The following is a 24,491-nucleotide window of genomic DNA, read 5'->3' as shown; positions in this document are numbered from 1 at the left end:
AAATCTAAAAGTTCAACTAGTAAAAAATTAGACTTCTTTCGATTATCTTTGCATAAAATTGCGAAGAACTTTATTTATTCTTCTATTAAAATCAATTGCGTTTCTTGACTATCTTTGACTCGCATAATATAAAAAGCATTTTTGAAGCTAATTTTTAAGTGCTAAGCTAATGGACTGAGTATATTGCAAAATATAAAATTCATACATCAATTATTATTATTATATAAATATACGAAGCTTATAAATAATATTACACGTTTCTTGTATCAAATGTACTAATTGAGAGTGCTTAATCAATTAATTTCAGTTAATGAACTTTGTACACATTTTATGACTTGCAATTTAAGTGGATCGATAGTTGCGCAGTTTTCTTTTTTTTTTTTTTTTTCATAATTTCTTAGTTTTGCTTTCAATTTGTGGTAAAAAGTACCTCCTCGAAATATACAAGTGGTAAGTTATTAAAAAATAGACATTATATTCATTAAATATTCCAGCCCATCGTTTGATTCTAAAATTCTTGAGGGTGTCCTTTCTTTAGATGGCCTAGATACAAATAGAGAAGGTCCAGATAAGGACTCTTTGAGTATAATATTGAATATCGTTTACAAACGTTACTTTGTGCTAAGGCAGAGTTACATTAGTTGGAAGATATTCACGTTATATTCGAATGATTCTTTACCTTTCAGTTATTAAGTATAGTTGAGATAGATGCGCATGAGTGTTCTCTTGTGTCTAAAATCTAGAATGTGTAAATATGTATAATCGCAATAATTTTTGTTAATATCAACGTTTGCCTTATGGTTATTAACCATGTGAGATATGTGAGAATGTGTGTGAGTGAGTGTCTGTGTTGTTTGAATGCTCCAAGCCTACAAAATAATAACTAAATAATGTCATTTATAGCAAGCGGCGATCTTAGCATTTTATCATCTCTGGTCCAGTTAGTAAGCTCAGCTCATCCTTTAAGCCTTCCAGTCCAATCGATATTCATCAACCAACAACAAATGCTGATTAATTATCCAACCTAAAGGATCATTATAAATATTTTTGTTTAGCATTAATATACATTTACTAAGGCTTACAAAACCGGATCGAAACAGATCCGACTATCTTACCCTCTTTTTGCGCTAGACTCAAGAACTCTTGCCATTTGCCTTGGATATCCCAATATTTTTCCTTAATATGTTTCCGATCCTGCAGATAAGAGACACCAAAGAAATATGCCTTCAGGACATCCTGTGGTCGTGTATCGAAATGCAAATAGACGCCCAAATACTTTTTGCTCTCCGCTATAATGAAGTGTTCATGGGGATCGAACGAGGACACAATATCCTCGATGACATCGCTGCTCTTGTACTCATCTATGAGATGTTTTACGCTCAAACCGAGCCGAATATTCAGTGATACGGAGACCATTTGGCCGAGAGTAACGCGTTCCAATTTGTTGACCTAAAAGAGAGACAGTAGTTAGAGATATATGTATATTGTATATGGAAAATAAAGGCCACCTGCTGTGGTGTCAGCATCTGTGACGACCTAAAGAACTCCTCTAATGTAATTAGATAACGCGATTCGTTGAAGGTGCGCAAGCAAACCGCGCGCACAGCCTTTAGATTCGCATACAGATGCAGCGTGACCACAATATAGAAAACTGTATAAAGCATCGCTTGGCTCTTGATCATAGTCAGCAAATAGAGGCCCATAAAGGAGGCAATCAGATTGACGCACGTCTCTTGGGAGCTATCTTTGGAGGCGACATCCGCCAAATTGCCGCGCACCGCATGATGTTGCGTCAATGCAGCACGCGTCGCACCGCCCGCCACGCCTACAATTGCCTTTAGCAGAGTGGAGCCGCAAAGAATTTGCGTGCTGAAATGCGGATATTTTGGAAGCACATAGATCTCAATGCCCATTGCCAGATCGTTGAGAAAATCCGCTCGCAATCGCCATTTCTTAGAGTCCACATCCAGTTGACTACCTTGCCACCAGGCAAATATAATGCGTCCCATATGCCCGCTGCCCTCCTTTAGTATCCAGGTGACCGTCGCCGAATACGCATTCACATTCTCGCTGCCCACTCCGATTCCTTTGAGAATGGCGTGTGTGCAGAGTGTGCCGCAAATGGTGCTGCAAAATGCTTGCACTGTATCCCAGATTTGATACGCCGCATAATCATCGGACACAGAGTCCGGATAGCCCTTGGGCAGAAAGATATTTTGGAGCACACGAAATAACAAGAACTTCTCTTGAATGACCAGCTTATCGCCGCGTAGAGGCACTCGCACAATATTGCTTTGATCTGCGGATAATGAGGCTTGCATAATTGTCTGCAGATATGATTATGGTATTATCAACTCACCTGCTGGCGTCACATACAGTATTTCCTCCCCTTTGGTGCCATATTGTTCGCGAAAATGTATTTTCATTATTGTACATTAATTCAACACCGTTTCTGCTTACACTAAATGCGGGACCAGTGCGTGCACACTCGCAGAGCGTAGGCAACATACTCACGCTCCGCAGTTTTTTTACAAAGCAAACAGTTCTTCTAATTAGAGAGCGCACAACGGTGAGAAGGCCGTTAACATATGCCGAAATGTTATTAACAGCGAGCGCGAGTTTGAAAATATATTTTAATAGAGCGGGTGTGACGCCAAAAAATATTTTATTTTTATAAACACATTATTTAAAGCCGTATTTTCAATCAAGGAATATGCACTCACCTAACATAATTTTATTAAGTATGAAATTTAACATTCTTGTTGAAAGATAATTGTAGCTAACGACGTGGCAGCACTGTGTGTATTATAAAATAGTGTGGCAGCCCGTGCGCGTACGAAAAGTGATAAAAGAGACGAAACAAAACAAAACAGTCATTCAACAATTTGAAGCACAACACAAAAGTTCAAGAAAGGAAAACTCTAGACCCCAAAGGGGTCGCTTATTAATTAATACACTTATTAATTAATACAAAACTTAGAGAAAAGAAATAAAAAACAACAATACAATTTGAGTAAAAGTGAAAAAGTGATAAGTTCGAAGTCTGAGGCAACAATCTAAATTTAAATTGTGATTGTGAGAAATAAAAAAAAAAAAAAAAAAAAAAAAAATAACATAGTAAACTTTTGGCAACTACTTGACAAATTTTACTAGTGAGTTCGCCAGGCTACACAAACACAATCGAAATACAGCAGGCAATGTCATTAGAGGATATTAAAGCAACATTACGCCGTTTTCCAAAGCTACTTGGAGGTTTTGGCATATTGACCACGTAAGTGAAAGCAAGTGCAACTGTAACAGCAACAGCTGGTCCTAACCGCAACTACTTTATAATTAAAACGAATGAATAACCATGCCATCTAAATGCGGGGGCTCGTCATTTCAAATTCAAGCTGAACTATAAAGGTCTTGGCACACATGTGCCGAATGTGGCGCCACTTGGCCATGAACAAAAGTGATTCCCCTGTATTTTTAACTATGTAAATATATCTAAGTGCAGCTGCACTCAGATACAGATTGCTGTTTACAGCAATTGGACAATAACAACAATAACAAGCATATTATTCACTCTGCACATTTTGAGCAACCGCCAACGAGCGTTGTTGTTGTTGATGTTAACACAAAACACGATCAAAACAAACGTACGATTTTGCCAAAATGAGATAGCATGATAGAGTTAATTTTGTTGTTGCTTTCATCGTCTTTCTCTGCTTTACTGCTTCTTGTGCGTAACAGCTGGCCAAGGCCCTCTCCTGATCAGTGATCACACCAACACACCGACACGTAAGCGCATAAACACCAAAACGTGCTGAGCGCCAAAATAGTGCGCATTAGTTTTTGCGAAAAACGGCCCCCAACGATTTGTGTATGATATTTTTCAGTGCTGGTTATCTCGCTAATTTCAAGCTACATTTGGCTTAATTTTTGTCAGAAATATGAGTCATTTAGCTGATAACATTAGCGGAAAATATTCAAGAAATGCGATTACAAATTTCAATTGAAAGATACATAGAAATGCATATACATATATATTATAATTAAATGTATCGTCAAAAATCAACATTTCAATTAGATAAAAATTCGGCTATTTTTGTTGCTAGATTTTTTCAAAAATTGGCAGCACTATTGATTGTTTATATCTAAAAATTTAATCTAGCGCGTGTGGCGCCATTTCTGTCTTGGTATTGGTGACACGCCCACTTTTATAAAACTAATAGTTGTTTTTGTTTATGGCACGTTTTTGTCAACAACGTTTTATTGGCAGCACTTTCTGGCTTGTTGACATTTGGGTTAAATAGAAAGAAAACAAGGCAACGATAACGAGTAAACAACAATAACAAGAGCGACAACAACAACATGCTAAATATATCAATTTACAAAAATTCTTATACCTTTTTTTTTTAGTGCCGGCATCATTCTATACGAGACACCTCAAATCCGTAAATATTTATCGCAATATGTGGAAAAGAAGCAACAGGAGCCAGACAAGCGTCGCACTGAATATATTTACATTAAGTATCACATTTACCGGGAATCTATGCGCAAGTTGCAACAGAAACAGGAGGACGAGAAGAAGTGGATAAGCGTGATCATCAATCCCATTGGCAAATGGTGGAAGGCAGCGAAGCATTCGGTTGCATGGCGTCTGCTGAACATTGCTCAAAACGGCAGCCAGGCGGAGCGCTTGAAGGCCGTGCAACAGCTAATCTGTATGGATCACCTGAAGGATTGGGATTTCCGGCACTTGGCACAGATCTGTGATGCACGTACATCTGTCTCTCTGGCCCGTTGCGGCGCCGATATGCGTTGGTTTATGCCACTGCCGAGGCGTGGCTGCATCCGTAATCCCAAATTGTTGCTCAGTGACCTGCACAGTATGCTCGATCGGTTGCGTCCCATGTCCTGTGTGGACCACTTCTTCAGTAAATACTTTCCCAATCAGGCTCATGTGGTGAGTATATGACTAAGAAGTCATAGGATCAAACAAAAAACTTTACGATTTTTTACGTTCTCCCCTTAGAACGATGACAGTGAATTTTTAACACAGGACCAAATCATTTCGCTTTCCGTGTTGGACACAGATTTGATGAAGGAAATCATCTCATTTTTGCATCACATCACAAAGGATACCAAAGTTGCGGCAAAGATTATACACGAGGGCGGCCTAATGCATTTAATGGAACTGCGCAAGATTTTCGCCGATGACAATGAAACGCTTTCTACACTGTGCAAAGTTCTAGCTAATTTATCTCTAGTTGAAGACGCAGTGGAACATTTCTTTGTGTCTGGCTGGGTGGGTGCATTGGCTGAGTGGCAACAGTGCCCCGATTTGCGTCTACAGGTCATATCGGCCAAGACAATGGCCAATCTGGATCACGATGATCCCAATCAGTTCACATACCCGCCCAATGTATATCCATTGCATCCGCGTGTGCGCACCCGACGCAAGCCCAAGGCGGATATTGTATTCATTCATGGATTATTAGGTGGCGTTTTTATTACGTGGCGTCAACGCGATCGTAAGCCCACCGAATTAGGGCTCTATGGCAAGAATGCCTTTTACACCAGCGAAACAGATGATGTATTTCTTGTGGGCGAACAGAAGAGGAATGGAAGTAGATCACAGTACAATAAACAGCAGGGCAGACCTTTAATACCGGCACAAATACAGCCCGATCCAAACAAGCACAATCTCAAAACGAAAGGTATTTGAAAAGAAACTCCCATTTTTATTCCGATAAATATTGAAATGTCTTTGTACCCGCAGAGGCTCTGCTTAAGGCGAGCAAAAAGAAGGTTGAGGATACACATTTGAACATCAGCGATACGGCTACCAAAGAGTTTATGGAAACCCTATGCAGTGAGGCTGAGCTGGATTCGGACTGGGAAGTGGTGCATCCAGATGTACCACTGGAAGCTAACGAGAATTGTCGTGGCAATTTTAGTGTCTCAGGCAATGAATGGACTAATCAGGATAGTAGCGAAGAGTATACAAACTGTTGGCCCATGGAATGGCTGCCAGATGATTATCCCGATTCAAGGTAAGCACGTTACGGAATTCAGCTGAGTATTAATTATGATTTTCACATATAAATTTCCATTATAGAATCATTGGCATTGACTATACGTCCGCAGTGACCGAATGGTCGGCCAACTTTACCAAGTATTGTCCGTGCGAAAAGGGCCAGGGCCATATTGATGTTCGGGCCAGCTCGCTGTTGGAACGCATTGCCACCGCCGATGTGGGCAATGGACGCCCTGTGGTCTGGATAGGTCATTCCATGGGAGGACTGCTTACTAAGCTAATATTGCTAAAATCTGTGGATTCTGTGGAAAAGAATGTGCAACAGCTAGCCAAGAATACGCAAGCAATTGTATTTCTGGGAACTCCGCATCGCGGCTCACCTATTGCTAAATGGAAACAGCATATGCAAGTGATTTTGTCGCCATCGATTGAGGTTAAGGAAATGGAAGAAAATTCACCAAAATTGCTGGAGATGCATCGTCGGTTCATGGGCTGTCTGCACACCGTTCTGCGTCACGTGAATGTCCTTAGTGTGGCCGAAGGATCGCCCACAATGTTGACCACATTTAAGTTCCCGTTGCGCATTGTCACGGAGGAATCGTCACGAATTGATTTCGGTGAATTCTTTTTGCTCAAAGATGATCATCTTAGCTTGTCCAAGCCGATCTATCGCCAATCGTTTCTCTATCAGCGCCTTCTTCACGTCATAAGGGAGGCTATCAAACAGAGCTCCGATCCAAAGGATACAGATGAGCAATCTGTGCCCAATACTGATCTGCTCACCATGAATATTATCGCTTTCGTACTTAAGGGCGCTAAGGGTCTATTCGAAATGCTGCCACGCGTAGCCCTGCGCTTCACAACCTAAAAAGCAAATCCAAACCGACTCAGAACATTGCGAAATATTCACTTTCACACGCTAACCACGCTTGTACCTTGATCATGCAATGCATCCCAGCTAGGAATCTGTTTGTAGTTTATCGAATTCAATAGTATTTCTCGTTAGTTCGACTTTAGCACCTGAACGTGTGTTCATAATGTGTATATTTACATTAATATAGGAAACGACTGGAAAATCTTTATTTACGAATATTAATTTATATCTTATTAGTTTGCTTAAGGAATGAAACTTAATAAATCAAATTATAAATCAAATCTTTGTATTAATTCTCTGCAAAATTGTTGATTATATATGTACATATGTGTATATACACTGGTATAGTAAAACTCTGGGGAATCTATAAACATATGTATATAGGAAACGACTACTGCATATTTGTACTGGAATCTTAATTTATTTCTTAACGTATGCTCACCTAACAATACAACAAAAATAATTCAACTTAAATTAAACTATTTGTCGGCATTGGCCTCCGCTTGCTTGGCTCGCAATTTTTCCTGTGCCATTCGACGATTTTCTGCAATGCGCGCCATTTGCTCTGCGGACAGCTGTGCTCTTTTTGTTGCAGGGGTTGCTGGTTGAGATGGCGGCAGCGGTTGACCATAATCATTGATACTATCATCAGTAGCTTTCGTAGGACCAGCTCCTGCATATGGCGTGGATACGATAGCGTTACGTGAGAATGAAGGTGTCACCAAAGTACTGCTCGTAGTGGATAGATTGCGATTTATTGCCGGTGTCCGAGGTGCTAATTTAGACATGGCAATTTGTTCGCCCAGTAAGGCATCAAATTCATCAAATGGTTCGCCATAATCATCATTCTCCTGATCATTAGCATCGTTCTGCAGTTCAATATTCTGTTCAGCTAACTCCTCTAGCTGACCCAATCGATAGCGTGTCATATGCACCTGCAATGGCTTCTTCTTGCCCAGACGTTCGATATTGTTTAATATATCGTCGAAAGTGTAATTCGGATACATCCGATGACCCCAATGTTGCAGGCGCCGCAGGACCTCATTCAAATCATCTTTCTCGTAGCCCTTGCCTTTAAATTTTATGTCTTTGAAATAGTTTTCTATCGTGTGCAGGCCACGTGGGCCACGTAGCGTATCCACTGTCAATCGTGGACGTGGATTCCGTACAGCGCGCTTCTTGGGTTCCACCTTAACGGCTTTTTGTTCTCCCTCGCCAGCTTCATTTGCTGCATCTTCATCATCGTCGCCGAACAGTTTTTCGCCTGCATCTGGCTCGCCATCACTTGGTAACTGATCGTTATCGATGCCAATATTGTCATTGAACAGGTCGTCAACCCCATCCTCACCAAATATGGATGCCATTGAGATGCATTAAAGTCTACAAATCTACCACTCGGCTACTGCAAAACAAGAAGCTAGTTTAGCGCCATTTTTCTGCTTCTTGCCGTTGACATTCACATTAAAACTAAACACGTCTCGCAAACATGCCAACTCGTGTCCTGAGATATGGGTCTTTGTTACATAATTTATGTGGGTTTGGCATGGAAACATTATAATTTGCCATAATATATTGTAACAATAAATTAATTTATGAATTTTAACACGCAAAAACAGAGCAGACAACAAAATAGAAGTGGTGAAAATTAACAGTTGGCAGCGTGGCAGAATTTAGCAACCCTGCACTCGTACAGCCTGGCAACACTAGTAACGCCATACTTCTAAAATGCTTTTTTCGGGCGAGTTTACATTATCCGCATAAAATCAAAAAAGCAGAAAAAAGAACTAAAAGAAGTATTTGAAAAGTTGTCATTTGGCAAATAAACTAAATGTTATTACCAAATGTCATAGCGTCAGTGTGATTAACACGCTAAAACATTGCAAACGCGCATTTTTCTGGGAAAAAGCGATAGCAGGAAAAAAATTTAGAGTGGTGAATATTTCCGTTTTACGCATTTTGCTGTGTTCGTCCATCAGCTGCGGCTGTCAAAAGTTGGCGTGCCGTGGTGAATAGCTGCAAGCCGAAAACAAAACACGACAAAATTATGAACAACATTTTGTGAATAGAAAAGAGGATTAAGAAACGATTGTGCGTGTGCCATTTGTGACTGTGCAATGGATAACCGTTTCAAATGGCAACAACAAAGAGGTGGCTACATGGAGCCACCCAATTACGGTGGTCCCCCGCATATACCAAGATCCGCCTATCAGGTACCCTACAAGAATTACAAGCGACCCAATCACAATAACTACGGGTACAACAAACATCCTGCCATTGGCCCTGGTGGTGGCAACATTTATTACAAGCCACCGCCACCCCAGCAACAGCAGCAGCAGCAGCAACAACAGCTACCACAACATGCCAGAGGAGTCGACGGCGTTGGCTTGTCTCAAGTCCCTTTGCCGGAATCCGGGAGCAGCAGCAGCGGTTCAGATGTTGTCACATTGATAGTGGAGAACAACACGCTGAAAAAAATGATTGTGCTGCATTTGGATTTGATGCATACTCAAAACGAAAGTTTAATGGAGAAAGACAAGAAGTTGGAGGATCAAAATGGACGCATCAAGACCCTACTTTCTCAAAACCAGGAACTAATGCAGCAGATAGCCAAACTCAGCCAAACCATTGAGGATCTTCGCAAGGAGTTTCGCAGGCATATCAAGCGTTCGGCAAACGATATTGATGAGCAGCCCAAGGCCAAATATCAATGTTGCGCCGACAAACAGACACAGACAATAGAATTGCTTCAGCAGGAGGCGCTGCTCCAAGGCTATTCGACGCATGCGACACATTCGAAACAAACGCAAAATGTTTTGGTTACATCTGTTACGGATTTGCCACCAAGAACACCGGTTGTTGAGAATAATAAGTCTCGCAATGAGTTCAATGGCGGCAAGAAGGTCAGAACCTTCTTTTTGCATCGTGTGCATCAGGAGGAGGAGGAACAACAGCAGGAAGAGGAAGAACAGCAACAGGAAGAGGATAGACAGCCAGAAGAGGAGCAAATTCAATTGGACGACTTTCATAGTCAGTTGGAAATTGTAGAGGAAGAGCAGCTAGAGCATGAGGAGCACGAAGCACATATGGAGCACGCACATCATGAACAGCACGAAGAACTTGAGGAGCACGAACATCATGATCAGCACGAAGAACTTGAGGAGCACGAACATCATGATCAGCACGAAGAACATGAGCTGCAGGAACAACATGAAGAGGAGCAAGAAGAAGAGCAGGTGGAAGAAGAGCAGTTGGAAGAGGAGCAGGTTGAAGAGGAGGAAATGGAAATGGAGATTGACGAAGAACAGGACCGCGTGGGTAATGAAACGCCTGAAGCAAATGACATGGAAATCGGTAACGAAACTATTATCGGAGCTGAAGAAGAGCTGGGCGCCGAAGAGGAGACAGTCGATGATAACAATTACAATGGCCACATCTACGAGGAAGTGATTGAGATGGGCTCCGAAATAGTTAACAATGGCGACATAGACATGGGCATGGATGTCTCGCAACAAGAACTGCAAGAGGACTTGCTCCGACAGGTAAGCGATTGCTATATTCACAAGAGAGTTTCAATTTTATATATTTTTATTTTCAGTTGCAAGATACCGCGCACTTGAAGCCACACAAGAAAGTCTCAAACATCATTAAAAATGAGTTGAAATATTTAAATTGTTCAGAGGATATTGTTAACAAATGTTTTCAATCGAAAAAATGTGATGAACCAACATTGCCTGTGGCAGTAACTAAGACCACAAAGTCGCAATTAAAAGTTGAAAAGAATGAGAAGGGAGTAGAAGAGCAGTTGGGAGAAGAGAAGGCGGAAGTGGTAAAGGCAGAGGCGGAGCAAAAGCGAGAGCAGATGGAGGAGCAGCAGGAGAAGGAGGAGAAGTGCGAGAAGAAGGAGGAAGTCACCCACAATTCTTATGTCAAAGAGGAAATTGAAGAAAAAACAATTTCAGTAATGTCACAAAAAGTACGGCTGCATTCGGCAACGCTTAAAACTGTGGGCAACCATCGGATAACAAAGTCGCATGTGGAAACCATAAAGAAGGAGCGTATTGTTAAATTTAAAAACCTGCCAGTGAAGGAGCCGACTACAACAGCAAAAACAACAACACAATCAACAGCAAGTGAAAACGAAGGAATGTCCGATGCCATACTAGAGCAAGATTCGGAGAACATGGGACAGCAAAGAAAAAAGCGAAAACAACAGCACGAGCAAAACATTACGCAAAAGCTGGAGGGAGAGCTAAAATTAACAAGAGAGCTTGAGGTGATAAAGAAAAAGCTATTAGGAAGCCTTGACGAGTCATACTCGGGACCCAAGTCGGATAAACAGTCCATGGAAAATGAACTTAAAACGCCACGCGAAGGCAAGGATCAAAAGCTGCCGAAGCAACTGAAGCAGAAGCAGCAACAGCATCAGCCTGAGGCGAACCAGCAGTCGAAGCAACTGAAACAGAAGAAGCAACAACATCAGCTGGAGGCGAACCATCAGGCAACCGAGTCGCAAGCAAAAGCAGCAAGTAAGGATCGTAGTGCAGATAAGTTGAAAAATAATCAGGCCATGGGGACAGCGCATACACCGCATACAGCAGCAAAGCACCAGGAGGCAATTTTAGATACGTTTACGCAGGAAGATGAAGAGGCGTGGATGAATCAGCTGAATATGAAACGGATACAGCCAAAAGATCCAGCTCTGTTACAAAAGCAAAAACAAGAAGCCGAGCAAAAGGAGAAACTGGAGCGTGAGCGAAAGGAGAAACTGGAGCGTGAGCAAAAGGAGAAACTGGAGCGTGAGCAAAAGGAGAAACTGGAGCGTGAGCAAAAGGAAAAGCTGGAGCGTGAGCAAAAACTACGATTGGAGCGCGAGAAGCTGAAGAAAAAGCTAAATGATAGCCTTATAGAGCCACAGTTTGAAAAAGAGAAGAAGCCGATCGAACAGGAACGTAGTAAGACGCCACGTGACAGCAAGGAGCTAAAACAGTCCAAACAGCAACAGCAGCAGGAGGAAAAGGAAGACCCCAATATTGAGGAAGAGACGAAACGTAAGCTGCAGGAGCATCTGCAGAAACAACAACAGAGATTGCAGAGCCAGCAGCAGCCGTTGCCGCTTGTGCGTCTCAAGAAATCTCAGATGCAGAACACCAGCCTAATCTATCCACCCATAGCGCAGACAAGCGCCACAATTACGCCAGCGCCATCGCCGACAAATGCAACGTCGCCCAGTTTGACTTTGGCGAGTAGCAGTAGCAGCAATAACAAGCGAACAGCAGCAGTAGCAACTGCGCCAGCACCAGCAACAACATCTATACAAACGCCTTTAACGCCGCAGTCTATTAGTAGCGTTAGCAGTGGCAGCAATAGTAGCAACACCAACACCAACAACAACAAGAGCACAATTATTAACAAACCGCGTAGCAATTCCAGATTTCTAACATCGTTGGAGCCATATACGACACGTTCGTGGGAGGACCAAGAATTTCACTGTGACAATGAATTCTTTTTGGAGGAAGCCGATGAGCTGCTTGCCGACAATCCCAGTCTCGAGATACCCAAGTGGAAGGTGATCCGAAAACATCCCTGTACGGATGACAAGGACACGGAGCCATTGAGTGATAACGACTTTGTGCGTCGCCACGAAAAGTACGTGCGCGATGAGATTGAGCGTAAGAAGCGCGATGCACGCTACATACGCGAACAGATGCGCAGCGAGGCGTTGCGTGTGCGTCATAATCAGGATGAGGTGCTGGTGCCGCTTGAGCCCCTGCCCATATCAACATTCTATCCGCTGCCCGAGGACATTGAGGCCGTTTCCTATGTAACCGAGGTGCCCGTTCAGGCATTCGGCGAGAATGTTGTCAATCTACAGGCAGAGCCTAGCGAGAGCGAACCGAACTTTACGCTGCCCTGGCTCGAGGCGGTGCACGGCGAGACGGCGATTGCCCGGCTCAGAGCGGAGGCTATGCCTGTGGCAACATTGGCCAGCAAAAAACTGCCCACATCGGCGGCAGAGGCGCGGCACCAGGAGATGAATTCATCATATGTGTTCCTCAAGCGGCGAAAGCGGCAAAGGCGACGTTAAGCGTGCCGCAGCAGCAGCAGCAGCAGCAGCACAGTTGCCACATGCCACACACCCACAGATTGACGTTGCACATGGCTGATATATATATATATATATATATAGATATATATGAAATCTATATCCATTTTTTTTTTTTTTACCTTTTATTAACTTAAAATTAGATCATTAATAATTATGTAAACAGTCGTTAGTTATAGAGAGACTTTAAAGCGTATTGAAATGACGTAAACAAAACTTATGTTAAATATTTATAAAACAGTCAAAAAAGCAAACAAAAAAAAAAAAAAAAAAAAAAAAAAAAAAACCATCTCAGCTTTATCCTAAGTTGGTTAAGAGCAAAAATATTTGAATGAAAAAGCAGAAAACGAAAAGTTTTCTGCTTTGGTTCGGCTTTAACAAAATCGAAAATTTTAGACTTCAGACACCCTATGTATATGAATATTACTATATGTTCTCTTTTTTTTTTTTGTATTTCTATTATTGTGTAATTTCTGCAGAATTGCGTGTATTCATAGTTTGTTATAAGGATTCGTAGTTGTCAACTGAATGCAGACTGCTTCCAGGATGTGAGTGTGAGAGTGTTTGTGTATTGAGAAATTCGTTACTCAGGTATATATTTGTATGAGTGTGTGCGTGTGTGTGCGAGGAGCAGATTTGTTGAGTACTAATAAATTGCATAGTTTATATAGAGAAGTCTGATCGTCGTTTGACTAGTTTTTATAGGATTGCAAAGTAAGGGTAGATGAACAGCTGTCTGCATTTAGTACTGAATCAACTACGGATCTCGAATAAGCAATCATAATACAATATTGGATTTTTGTTTAATTATAATTTTTAAACCCAAGACTTAAATTTGTTTCATTCAAAACCAAAAAAAATAATAATAAAAAAATAAAACGAGTAAACGGCAAAAATAAATAAAACTTGATGAACAAGTAAAAATAACAATTCGAGCTCTGAATTTTGATATATTGGAATTACCTTTGTTATATATATTTATATATACTATATATATATATATATTTGTACTTTGTGCAACGTTTGTGTAAACAGAAGTGTTTTGGCATGAGCATACTTTGTAAATTGTCTAGCTTCTAAGAACATAAAGTAACAACTAGCCTAAGTAGCCGGGTGATTATTTCTATATATGTATATCCTTTATATATATGTATATACATAGACTCAACTGAATTAACATTGGGCAATCTAATTTATCATTTTGAAGTTTCTTATACAGCAAATCCCTCAATGCGCTTGTATATTGCAAATAACATTTACTTCGCAGCTTTATATTAATTTTCATTGTTTTTAGTTTTACTGTAATTTACTTAGCTGTTAATTAGTTCAAAGTGCAAATTTTCCTTGAATTATTAAAATATATATATATATAGTTATTCGCCCACTAAAATTAAATTGAATAAGATAAAACTGTACATTTAATTGTTTAACAAGTTTTATTGTAAATTATAAAAGATTATATATAACAATAATTAAAATAATAATACATAAAATAAAGTAAAATGCAAAGATACTTCAATACTATAAATTGGACACATTCTACGATTAATTGACATCAAATATTTATTGAAGGGCGGAGGAATTCTGGTTTGACCTATTTAGTGCTTTGTGTGAGATATTGATGGGCCGTTGTCTGCCACAGCTCATCAACCGTATCTAGGTTCTCTCGCCACAGTTGCTCGAGAAGCAGCCAGCCCTGCGCCTGGGTGACCAGGACATAATCATTGCCTGGATGCAGGGTGTGCGTATAAGCGCCCATGATCAAGCTCTGAGCGAGTCGAGCGGCCACACAAAATTTGAGATAGTTTTGCTCGTCGGTGCTAATTGACTGGATGCTGGTATAACCGGCAAGGAAAATGCCACCACTGGCCAAATCCTTAGCTTGCAACATCATGTAGGTCATGGCAATTCCCAGTTCAAAGATCAAGGGCGATCGACTGGTGTCGCCAAAGTCAATGACGCCCGTCACACGATGTGCATCTCCTCCTGCTGCTTGAGGAAGCGCATTTACCACGATATTCTGTTCATTGTAATCGCCATGGATGATCTGCAGCTCCAGTGTGGGCAGCACGCTCAGCACTTTCGATTCAAATGCCTCGATTACCTCCTCGCATAAGGCCTTACGCTGATGATCCTCGAGCACGTACAGAAAATCGCGCAGCTGCGGCACCGATTGCAACATCCAGAGTGTCTTGTGTGTGTCGTATGCTTTGTGTGTGAACTTTTTCAGCGCTCGATCCAATTTAGCCAAATATTCACCGCTTTGATAGAGCAAATTTTTGGTTGTCGGCACCTCGTGGAACATTTGACCTGGTATAAATTCCAATAGGCGCACCACATGATTGTTTCCGTTAATTTGCTCCACAGAATAATACTTTCCGCGTGCATTAGCGATGGGTCGGGGACATACCACATTTTGCTTGGCTATTTTTGCATGTAATGTACAAAAGATACAGTTATTACAACATTTCTGTAAATATATTCAGTGTTTACCCAAATAGAGCAAAAGTTGATTTTGTGCATCCACAAAATCTTCCTTTTTGGAATCCAAGGCGTTGAGAATTTTCAGCACATAACCATGTGGCGAATGCGAAACAATCAGCGGATTCTTAACGTTGCTGAAGGAAAAGAAACCGAAAAAAATAATTTTAAATTAAATTTCTGTAGTGTTGAGAAGCGCAGAAATGTTTCTAATCACCCGCGATTCGGGGCGATTGGCAGCAGTAAGAAGCAGCATCCGCAAAGATAACAATCTTTTTGGCGCGTATTTTTGCTAATTATTTTGCCCAATGTTGGACTAAATTTAATTAAACTTCATAGTAAAATATATAGCAATTGTGATGGGCATAACCGGGCTGATACCGTTTTTGGAAAAGGCATCAGCCAAGGTGAACTTAAAAGACTTGAGAGGTAGCACTGTTGCCGTCGACAGTTACTGTTGGCTGCATAAAGGTGTCTTCAGCTGTGCCGAAAAAATTGTACGCGGCGAAGATACGGATCTTTACGTACAGTATTGCATGAAATTTGTCCAAATGCTGATGTCCTACGATATCAAGGTGATTCTGGTATTCGACGGACAACATTTGCCAGCCAAGGCACTCACTGAGCAGCGGCGCCGCGAATCGCGTCAACAGAGTCAGAAACGGGCCAAAGAACTGTTGAGGCTAGGCCGTGTAGAAGAGGCACGCTCTCAGATGCGTCGTGGTGTCGACGTTACACACGAGATGGCGCTGCGGCTCATACAAAGGTGCCGTGAGCGCAACGTCGACTGCATTGTGGCGCCCTATGAGGCCGATGCACAAATGGCGTGGCTTAACAAGGCGGGCATAGCTGAGTATATCATAACTGAGGACTCGGATCTGACTCTCTTTGGTGCAGAGAAAGTTATATTTAAGTTGGATCTCAATGGTAACGGTTTGCTGGTCGAAGCCGACAAGTTTCATCTGGCTATGGGCTGCTCGAAGGAACGCTATCATTTCGAAAAGTTTCGTCGCATGTGCATCTTATCGGGCTGTGATTACCTGGACTCTCTGCCAGGCATTGGCCTGGCGAAAGCGTGTAAATTCATACTGAAAACGGAGCAGGACGATATGCGGATAGCACTGAAGAAAATACCACAATATCTGAATATGCGTAATTTGGAGGTGAGTTGGCAGCAGTTGGCATACAATTGGGGAAAAAATTCATGTTCACATTTCTATTGCAGGTTGATGATGATTACATAGAAAACTTCATGAAGGCAGAGGCGACATTCAAGCACATGTACATCTACAATCCACTGGAGAAACGTATGGAAAGACTTCACGCCCTAGAGGATTATGAAACGGACGAACGCTATTGCAGCAATGCGGGCTCATTGCTAACAGACAGCGAAAAGGCAATGCAGTTGGCATTGGGCAATCTAAATCCCTTTACTCTCAAGACCTTGGATAACTGGCATCCGGATCAGGCTACACAGCTTGCCACTAAAGCGGCGTCAGCAAATGCCATTAAGCGCAGCAAGCACAAAAGTATTTGGCAAAAGGAAACCAAGGAAACTCTACAGGAACTGAAGCAAACCAGTTGCGCCCTGTACTTCAAGAAAATCGACTTTGTGGGCCAGAATATACAGGCTGAGATCGAAGCCAATCAACGGCAGGAGCAAGCAAAGCCCACAGAGGCTGAACTGATAAATGTTTACAGCTTTAAGGGCAAACGTAAACGCAGCCCTAGCCGGAGTAACAGTCAGAGCACACCCCCATCTTCGCCTGTACAGAGTAAAAGTCGCCACAACCCTTTTGCCAAGGAGTCACTACAACGCCCGCCTGCCGTCTGTGAAAACGCATCATTGCTGCGCCTGATGAGCCCTAGCAAATGCAGTCCCCTGAAGTCAATGGAGCAGTCCAGAGTTAATCCCCCGAAGCGCTGCAATTTGACCGAGGTGCTAGAACAGGTAGAGGTACGCAGTCGATTCTTCAGTGCTCGCATCTCGGAAACTGAGCGAATGCCAAGGGTACCTAAAGAACAACTGTCAGACGAGAAGCAGCTACAGGCGCAGGCAGTGGAGCGGGAAAATGAACAGCCAGTGGTGCAGGAAAAGATGCAGCCAGAGCAGCCAAACGAACAGCCGAGGGAAGCTAACATTCCAGAACTGGACGTGGAGTCCACAACCACCTCAGCAACAACTGCTAGTAACGAAGACATTCTTCTGCTATCCTCGGACGATGACAGCGCTCCGCTGCCGCGCATCCAGGCGCAAGCAAAGCCACAGCTAAAATTGGCACCCGTTGCTAGGCGCGTCGGTCTGTCCAAGCCAAAGGCGAAGGGGCGTACCAAGTCGGTGCCGATCAGCGAGAATCAGACAAAGTTAAGCATGTTTGGCTTTCACAAGCCACGCCTACTCAAATAACCTGCCCTATATCCATTTGTATCGTGTAGTAATTGTTAATCAAGTGCCATCAATTTGTTATAAGTTAATTTATTGAAATATTAAGCTGACTAAGGCTGTACTCGCAAACACTGCCCCAATATCGAAATGACAAATATATATATAGATAATTATCAAATGAGTCATTAGAAATGTAAATAATTAGGGTCGAGTCAAGCCGCTCAGTAAGCGGCAATATAAATTCCAACTGGCACAACGGTGTTATATGAACTGCACTGCAGCCCGCCAGATGGCGCTTCGTAAGTTGCAGCAAGCACTTGGCAGCTGCAGCTGGGAATGGTGTTTGGATAGATTTATGAAGCAACTGATCATATGATCTGAAGGAGATGCGCCAAGGTAAGTGTTCAGCGTGTTTCTAGATAACGAAAATGGGCTGCTGTCAAGGTGACCGAGAGAACAATAACAAACACGGCAACTACGTCAAGCTCCATTGCCCCCCGCACGACTAACTTTAATTAATATTGCTATAAATAAACCTATGTGTGCATGTGTTTGTGTCTCTGTTTAGCCGCCCCTTCCGCGCCGCTTGTAAATATTTGTCATTTGTGTTCAAATACCCTCGCCGACGATCTTTAAACTTTTGTTGGGGAATGTGCAAGACAATAAACAATAGATATTATTAAAGTCAGTACCTATTGAATTTTCTTATTTTATTTATTTTTTTTATAACTAATATTATTATGTTTTCGTAGATCTCTAGCAATCTAGAGTTTAGCAATGAAATACATATGTATATATATTTGGGCTTTAACAAATTTTGAAGAGATCTTGTTTGTATAATTAAAAAATAATGTAATTTAATAACTTAAAAAAAAAAAAATAATAAGTATAAATAAAATCTCTTCAGAATATAGAAATATGAAATTTGAATTGTTTTAAAATTTTAAAGAAATTATTAAAATAAAATTGGGTTCAGGGTATAACAAAATGTAATGAATTTGCACTTATTCTAATATGTTAGGATAATTTTAAATATTGTTTTCTCTCTGATATTTTTACTCACCAATCTTCCTGTATTAGATAGTTACGATCATCGTAGGCCTTCAGTTCCTTTAGCTCGCTAACTGTGATTCCGTACAGACGTCGCACCAATGGCTCCACCTGCTCCAGCTGCAGCTTAGGCTTGATGTCCGACCCGGGCTGCAGCACCTGACTGCTGTCCGACGGATTATTCCCGCTGCCATTGGCATTGCCATTTCCATTTGTTGACGTTGCATTTGAGCTCTCGTTCGCCTTGGTCAGCCTTTGGGCGCCATCGTAGTCGTGATTCAATGTGTACGATTTTTTGGTAATGCTCGTCAGCTCCACATTGTTCCACTGCTCCATTTTTATTGTCTATCTATGTATGTTGCTGTTCTTGCCTTTATCGGAATACAACGGAAAGAGAAGAATACATTTAAGAGCTTTACCGACGACTTTAGAATACTCTTTTCATAGAACATTATTTGAGAACTCTAAGGTAAGCTTAAGATCTTAACAACTTGATTTGAGGGAGTGCAACAATCTAAGAATTGTTAACTCAATATGCTTTTATCACACTACGAACAGAGATGCTTATGCAAAATAATCAAAAAATAATATATATGGTAAGAGATCAGAATACACACGCGATGATGTTGAATGCGATCGTAAAGTGCTCGGCTTTGCGTTCAAAAGCCAAATGAATTGAATTTCAGCTTTTTCAGAGGGACGATGCGAAGGGGACGACAGCAGCGCTTCAATTGAAACGAGTTCGTTGCCGCAGTCGATGTAGATGTCGCAGCTGACGGCGCTGTCGACGCTAACGTCAACGTCAGCGTCGTAACGTTGCCAACATCTTCATATCTTTAAGGCAGTGCGTGTGACTGCAAATGTGTGCGTGTGTGTGTGTGTTTCTTTGTGTGGGTCACGCCTGCTACATTTGCTCAGCTAATTTTGTTATTTGTTTAATTTTTTATAGCATTTTACTGTTTACATTTTGATTGCGACTTGGCTACATTTTTTCCCCTACCTCTTATCCTAGCCCTGCAATTGGGACACTGCATCAACAACTTTTTCGAATAATTATTTGAATATACACTAAAATCTTGAGAAATAAGTAAACGAGTTAGTATCTACTTAAAATATGTAAAAAAATATACATATAGATATTTACAAAGTAGCTGTGGTTTCACGGATAGGAGTGAGTAGCTAATACGAATAACAAATAACTATTAAAATTCTGTAAATATTAAATTATAGAAGAAAACCAATTTTAGGGTGATAATTAAAAACTATATAATATAAAATACAAAAAAAAAAAAGAGTTTTTGTTCAAACTTGAATAAAACACAAATTGAAATTTATGGTATATGACCGACAAAAATGACAGAAAAATTAATAAATGTTTATGCTTAGATAAAACAAGATAACAATCTTAGAACGTACAACCATGTACAAAACTATGATAACTTCAAAGAAAAATAGGCTCTAAATTTTGTTTCTCGCTTACTTAGTGGTGTTATAGTCGAGTATAGTAACTCTTGCTTTGTTTATCAACATTGCTCAATCAAAGCACAAAGCAAGTCGTGATCGCACCTAATTAATCGAACTTAATGTTAATCATTTTGACATATGTATATACATATATGTATGTATATATGATTGATTGAATTGTATATATATGTATATATATATATAACAAGCGACAGCAATCTTGCAATTGATAGACATAAGCAAACCCATTTGGCCTGCGCAATATTGCCTAATCTAATCAACTACATTATACAATGCCTTTTTTTGAATTCAATTTATATACCCGGCATATTATTTATTAACATTGAATGGCATGTAAATAAATAGCATACAGGGTATCTCTTAGTCATAAGCTTTCAATTAGAGCATTAACTGGTTCTTCTTTCCAACGTAGCGGGAGTATTGCGCATTTAAAGCGCTGCTTGAATGAGCTTTACAAACAAAGTTAGACAGAGAGCGATAGAGAAAGAGAGAGTTAATTAAATATGCGCTTACAGTAATTATATAATGATTTTTAGAGTTCTGTTGATTTTTTGTTTTTTTAAGGGGCTACATCCGTTCTCCGTTCTCACTCTAAAATACAATTTTAATGAATGTGCCGATGACCTTGACTTGAATGCAGTTTAGTTGCACTCATATGACGTTTGTAGCACTTGCAATACACTGCATTCGCCACTGGGCAGGCGCATATCCAAACAAATAAACAAACGAGCACACACACGTACACACATTGTAAATATGCACAGCTGATGGGTAATAATGTAAATTGGTGGCAAACAAATTAGAAGTTTCAGGCCTGCTCTTATAATTCACATTTAGGTAGGCAAAACACGCACCTGTTTCGTACAACTGGTCAATTTAAACTAACTTTGGCGTTTCGGTTCGATATAGCGTTGAGCGCTGGCCCAGGTACCTGGCTTGGAATACATAGAAATGTCTGTGACTGTATATGGGTAGCTGTGGCGCAATTTCGATTTTGTTGTATGTTTAACTACGCAATGTTTTATTTGAATTAAAGTGTCGGTACAACAAAAACATTACAACAAGTGCAAATTGGATAAACTGTAGCGCAATGTACGAAAAACCAATTCAAATAATTCCCCCGCGCGTTGACATGTGAATGGCTGTTAGCTGCTGCCTGCGCCTGTTGGCAGTAAACAGCTGATTTTATTTATTTTTGCACATAACCTCAAACACACTTGATTTTATTTTTATTTGTTGGTTTTGAGTTTGGACTGATTTTTTGTTTTAATTTCATACTCCTTAGTTAAATGATTGGTTTAATTAATTAAACTATGGATCAACTGTATGTGGAGATTGAGTTAAGCACCCAGAATGCGGAAACAACGATTTATACCAGCGTGCCTTCGTTCCTAGCGCTCTACACATATCGCTACCTCAAGGAGCCCCGAAATATTAAAGTTAACTTTGTCGCAAGTAAAATCGGTGCTGGTAAAATTGCTTTACGCAGCTCCCAGCTGAGACGCGAACTGACCGATGAGCATATCACGTGTCGCGATGCCGCCACGCTACCCGCCCTCCGGGATCTGCGTCTGCCCATCTATGAGCGGGATGGGAATATCTATATTGCAGGCACCTGTGCCGTTTGCCGAGAGATCGTAGCACGCCAACCCAACAAGCATATGCGTCAACTATTGGGATTCAAGGGTAGCTGCCTTCTGGCACCAGCGGAGGCCTCCATATGGACGCGTTTCTGTGAGGTAGATGTGGTTAATCTGGTCAGCCAGTTGCAAAGCGGGGAGCTCCAGTTGCGTGAGGTGCCTGTCGAAGTGGTGCGTTTTGAGCAGCACATGAATCAGCCGGTGCGCATGCATAACATCTATAAATTGGCCAGAGAGCAGGCGAATCTAACAGAGAACGGTACCCCACTGAAACGTAAGGAGCGTGTGCTTATCGAATGCAGCATACCGAAGGAACAGCTCCTAATCGAACATCGTTTTGCCGAGGGTATTAGCTTTACCATTGCTGATCTGATACTCTATCCACTGCTGCGTCTAGTCTTCCAACATTGCGCACAGATGTTGCCGCATTTTCCACTGATCAGCACTTGGTTCAGCGAGGTGTGTACGCTTTAGTGAATTGTAATCTATTTATATACTCATCAATTGTGTTGCAGATTGAGAGCTTCGACTCAAATTGTGCTCGCATCCTACACGAGCTGTATGTGCCTATTCTTGTGGCTCCAGCGGAACATACACAGTTACTTAGCATACCCGATTGTGAGGAGACGAGCCTCTATAAGGCTGATCCGAAGCGTTATCGTCCACGAAATCGCATTTATACCAGTCAGTCCGAAGTAGAGGCAGCATTGTCCAAGCTGTCACCACTACAGCTGCAGTTCACTGTCGACTCGGAGCCTTCGTTTGGGGAACAGCTCATCGACTGGCAGTGCATTGAGCCGACGCATGCCAAGAGTTCAGCTTTGCCGGCGGAGCGTTTGGAGCGTAAGCGTCAACAACTCGAAAACATGGCCAATGCGGTTGTCTCGCTGGCCCAGCCTGGCGATCGTATCGTCGACTTCTGCAGCGGCACTGGCCACTTGGCCATACTGCTCGCTCTAAAGCTGCCCCAGTGCATCATCATTGTACTGGAGAACAAGACATTTTCGCTGGCGCACGCCCAGAAGCGTGCAACCGAACTGAAACTGAGCAACTGTGTCTTCTATCAGTGCAATATTGATTATTTCATGGGTCGCTTCGATATAGGCGCCTCGCTGCATGCCTGCGGCACAGCCACGGACATTGTGCTGCAGCAGTGCCAGCGCGTGAATGCGGGCTTCGTTTGCTGTCCCTGCTGCTACGGTTCACTGCAGCCAATGCCACACATCACTTATCCACTGAGCGCCCGCTTCAAAGAGGTGCTCAATATGAAGGACTATTTGTATATAGCGCATACGGCGGATCAGGCACACGTGCTGGGCACTAGCAACTGCAAGCCGGAGACAACGCTACAGGGCATGCATTGCATGTGCATCATTGACACGGATCGCAAGCTGCAGGCCGAGGAGGCCGGCTACCAAGTGATACTCACACGTCTCAAGCCGGAGCAGTGCACGCCAAAGAATCATTTGCTAGTCGGACGTTATGTACGCAAATAGAGAGATCCCAAAATATATATGCCTATGTATTTTTTTTTATAAATGATTCTATTCTTTAAACTCTTTTCTGCCATGGCGTCCAGATTTCGGAAGAAAATTTACTCTCTTTTCATCCCTCTTCGACAGCTAAACAGCGGCCAATTATTTTTGTTGGTTTTCGTAAATATGTAAATGCCGTTCAGGGCTTTTATTTGAGTAACATGAAAGTGGCTTTGTAGAAAATGACTTAAATGGATCACCAATTACCAATTTACTAAGACGAGTTCAACACGCCGGCCGCCAGTCTAATTCTTTAGATAGATATGAATGCCGCCACGCAAAGCCAGCACCAGATGTAACACTGAGCCGCCTTGCACCTTATAGTCCGCCGCCGTTTTGTCATCATTCCTAATAGAGGGCATCACAAATTGTTAGCTTTAATTTCAATTTGGATTTCGCCAGACTCACATTTGTTTGCCGGAGAATATGAGACGTTGTTGTTGGGGTGGTATGCCTTCTTTTTCTTCGACGCGCTCCTTGATGCGATCAACCTTATCTGTGGGTTCAATGTCAATCTCAATTTCCTTGCCTGTCAGTGTCTATTTAAAAATTTATGAAAATAAAGGAAAATTAGCAAATTACACTATTCTGTTCAATTTTGTTGTTGTTGTCCGCCAAAGCTGACGCATGGCTAGCGCGGTCGTTTTTCACCAACTTTAGATTGATAATTTTATTTTCATTCCAATTTTACCTTCACTTTAATCAGCATTGTATTAGTATGTGCTGTTGCTTGCGCAAATACAAATTAATTTAAAATATTTAATTTTATTATATTTTTTCGCAAGCTCGTTCTGGTCGCGGCGTTTTTTTGCGAATGTCATTCAAGCGGTGCTGCCAACTTGGTGAAATACACTCAAACACACAGCTTCCTACTGAATGGCGATAGAACACGCTTTCGATTAATTTCGATAT

General features: G+C 41.6%; 8 protein-coding genes across 12 annotated transcripts; 4 read left to right on the top strand and 4 right to left on the bottom strand.

Annotated features, from left to right (window-relative positions):
* Nucleotides 1-129: 129 nt before the first annotated feature.
* On the bottom strand, nucleotides 130-2,865 carry LOC108610534 (RUS family member 1). 3 transcript variants are annotated; one of them, XR_001915659.2, is made up of 6 exons: nucleotides 2,724-2,865; nucleotides 2,360-2,548; nucleotides 1,509-2,299; nucleotides 1,116-1,449; nucleotides 680-1,024; nucleotides 130-621 (listed from the first exon to the last, which is right to left on the bottom strand). XR_001915659.2 is itself a non-coding variant. In XM_018002689.2 (5 exons), the coding sequence occupies exons 2-5, from the start codon at nucleotides 2,424-2,426 to the stop codon at nucleotides 963-965; spliced, it is 1,254 nt and encodes a 417-aa protein (XP_017858178.1). In that variant the 5' UTR covers nucleotides 2,427-2,548; nucleotides 2,724-2,865; the 3' UTR covers nucleotides 130-962. The 3 variants fall into 3 exon arrangements, 1 of the variants encoding a protein (XP_017858178.1); XR_016269513.1 differs by having other exon boundaries at nucleotides 130-543; XM_018002689.2 differs by having other exon boundaries at nucleotides 130-1,024.
* A 215-nt stretch (nucleotides 2,866-3,080) lies between these two features.
* On the bottom strand, nucleotides 3,081-8,411 carry LOC108610539 (protein TIPIN homolog). The gene has a single exon (XM_089465909.1). The coding sequence runs from the start codon at nucleotides 8,261-8,263 to the stop codon at nucleotides 7,379-7,381; it is 885 nt and encodes a 294-aa protein (XP_089322035.1). The 5' UTR covers nucleotides 8,264-8,411; the 3' UTR covers nucleotides 3,081-7,378.
* LOC108610529 (protein SERAC1) lies at nucleotides 3,130-7,180 on the top strand. Its single transcript, XM_018002683.2, has 5 exons — nucleotides 3,130-3,271; nucleotides 4,405-4,951; nucleotides 5,021-5,705; nucleotides 5,768-6,041; nucleotides 6,107-7,180. The coding sequence occupies exons 1-5, from the start codon at nucleotides 3,198-3,200 to the stop codon at nucleotides 6,891-6,893; spliced, it is 2,367 nt and encodes a 788-aa protein (XP_017858172.1). The 5' UTR covers nucleotides 3,130-3,197; the 3' UTR covers nucleotides 6,894-7,180.
* Nucleotides 8,412-8,595: 184 nt separating the features above from the next.
* On the top strand, nucleotides 8,596-13,932 carry msl-1 (male-specific lethal 1). Its single transcript, XM_089465895.1, has 2 exons — nucleotides 8,596-10,438; nucleotides 10,495-13,932. The coding sequence occupies exons 1-2, from the start codon at nucleotides 9,014-9,016 to the stop codon at nucleotides 12,982-12,984; spliced, it is 3,915 nt and encodes a 1,304-aa protein (XP_089322021.1). The 5' UTR covers nucleotides 8,596-9,013; the 3' UTR covers nucleotides 12,985-13,932.
* Nucleotides 13,933-14,419: 487 nt separating this feature from the next.
* Nucleotides 14,420-21,542, bottom strand: LOC108610532 (hydroxylysine kinase). 3 transcript variants are annotated; one of them, XM_018002688.2, is made up of 4 exons: nucleotides 21,259-21,542; nucleotides 18,933-19,290; nucleotides 15,496-15,620; nucleotides 14,420-15,426 (listed from the first exon to the last, which is right to left on the bottom strand). In XM_018002688.2, the coding sequence occupies exons 2-4, from the start codon at nucleotides 19,253-19,255 to the stop codon at nucleotides 14,597-14,599; spliced, it is 1,278 nt and encodes a 425-aa protein (XP_017858177.1). In that variant the 5' UTR covers nucleotides 19,256-19,290; nucleotides 21,259-21,542; the 3' UTR covers nucleotides 14,420-14,596. The 3 variants fall into 3 exon arrangements, with proteins under 3 accessions (XP_017858177.1, XP_089322033.1, XP_017858176.1); XM_089465907.1 differs by lacking the exon at nucleotides 21,259-21,542 and adding an exon at nucleotides 20,918-21,241; XM_018002687.2 differs by lacking the exon at nucleotides 21,259-21,542 and adding an exon at nucleotides 19,537-19,933.
* On the top strand, nucleotides 15,702-18,047 carry tos (Exonuclease tos). Its single transcript, XM_018002684.2, has 2 exons — nucleotides 15,702-16,646; nucleotides 16,709-18,047. Exons 1-2 carry the CDS (start codon nucleotides 15,843-15,845, stop codon nucleotides 17,888-17,890), a joined length of 1,986 nt encoding a protein of 661 aa, XP_017858173.1. The 5' UTR covers nucleotides 15,702-15,842; the 3' UTR covers nucleotides 17,891-18,047.
* Nucleotides 21,543-21,572: 30 nt separating the features above from the next.
* LOC108610531 (glutathione S-transferase C-terminal domain-containing protein homolog) lies at nucleotides 21,573-23,583 on the top strand. The gene is made up of 2 exons (XM_018002685.2): nucleotides 21,573-22,503; nucleotides 22,560-23,583. The coding sequence occupies exons 1-2, from the start codon at nucleotides 21,718-21,720 to the stop codon at nucleotides 23,538-23,540; spliced, it is 1,767 nt and encodes a 588-aa protein (XP_017858174.1). The 5' UTR covers nucleotides 21,573-21,717; the 3' UTR covers nucleotides 23,541-23,583.
* Nucleotides 23,584-23,681: 98 nt separating this feature from the next.
* Nedd8 (Nedd8 ubiquitin like modifier) lies at nucleotides 23,682-24,412 on the bottom strand. The gene is made up of 3 exons (XM_018002698.2): nucleotides 24,271-24,412; nucleotides 23,988-24,118; nucleotides 23,682-23,927 (listed from the first exon to the last, which is right to left on the bottom strand). The coding sequence occupies exons 1-3, from the start codon at nucleotides 24,286-24,288 to the stop codon at nucleotides 23,825-23,827; spliced, it is 252 nt and encodes an 83-aa protein (XP_017858187.1). The 5' UTR covers nucleotides 24,289-24,412; the 3' UTR covers nucleotides 23,682-23,824.
* Nucleotides 24,413-24,491: the final 79 nt, after the last annotated feature.

Source organism: Drosophila arizonae, chromosome 3 (genome assembly GCF_054131065.1).
Source record: "Drosophila arizonae isolate 15081-1271.41 chromosome 3, UAZ_ARI_1.0, whole genome shotgun sequence".
NCBI classification, from domain to species: domain Eukaryota; kingdom Metazoa; phylum Arthropoda; class Insecta; order Diptera; family Drosophilidae; genus Drosophila; species Drosophila arizonae.
This window is presented reverse-complemented; position numbering and strand designations above follow the sequence as displayed.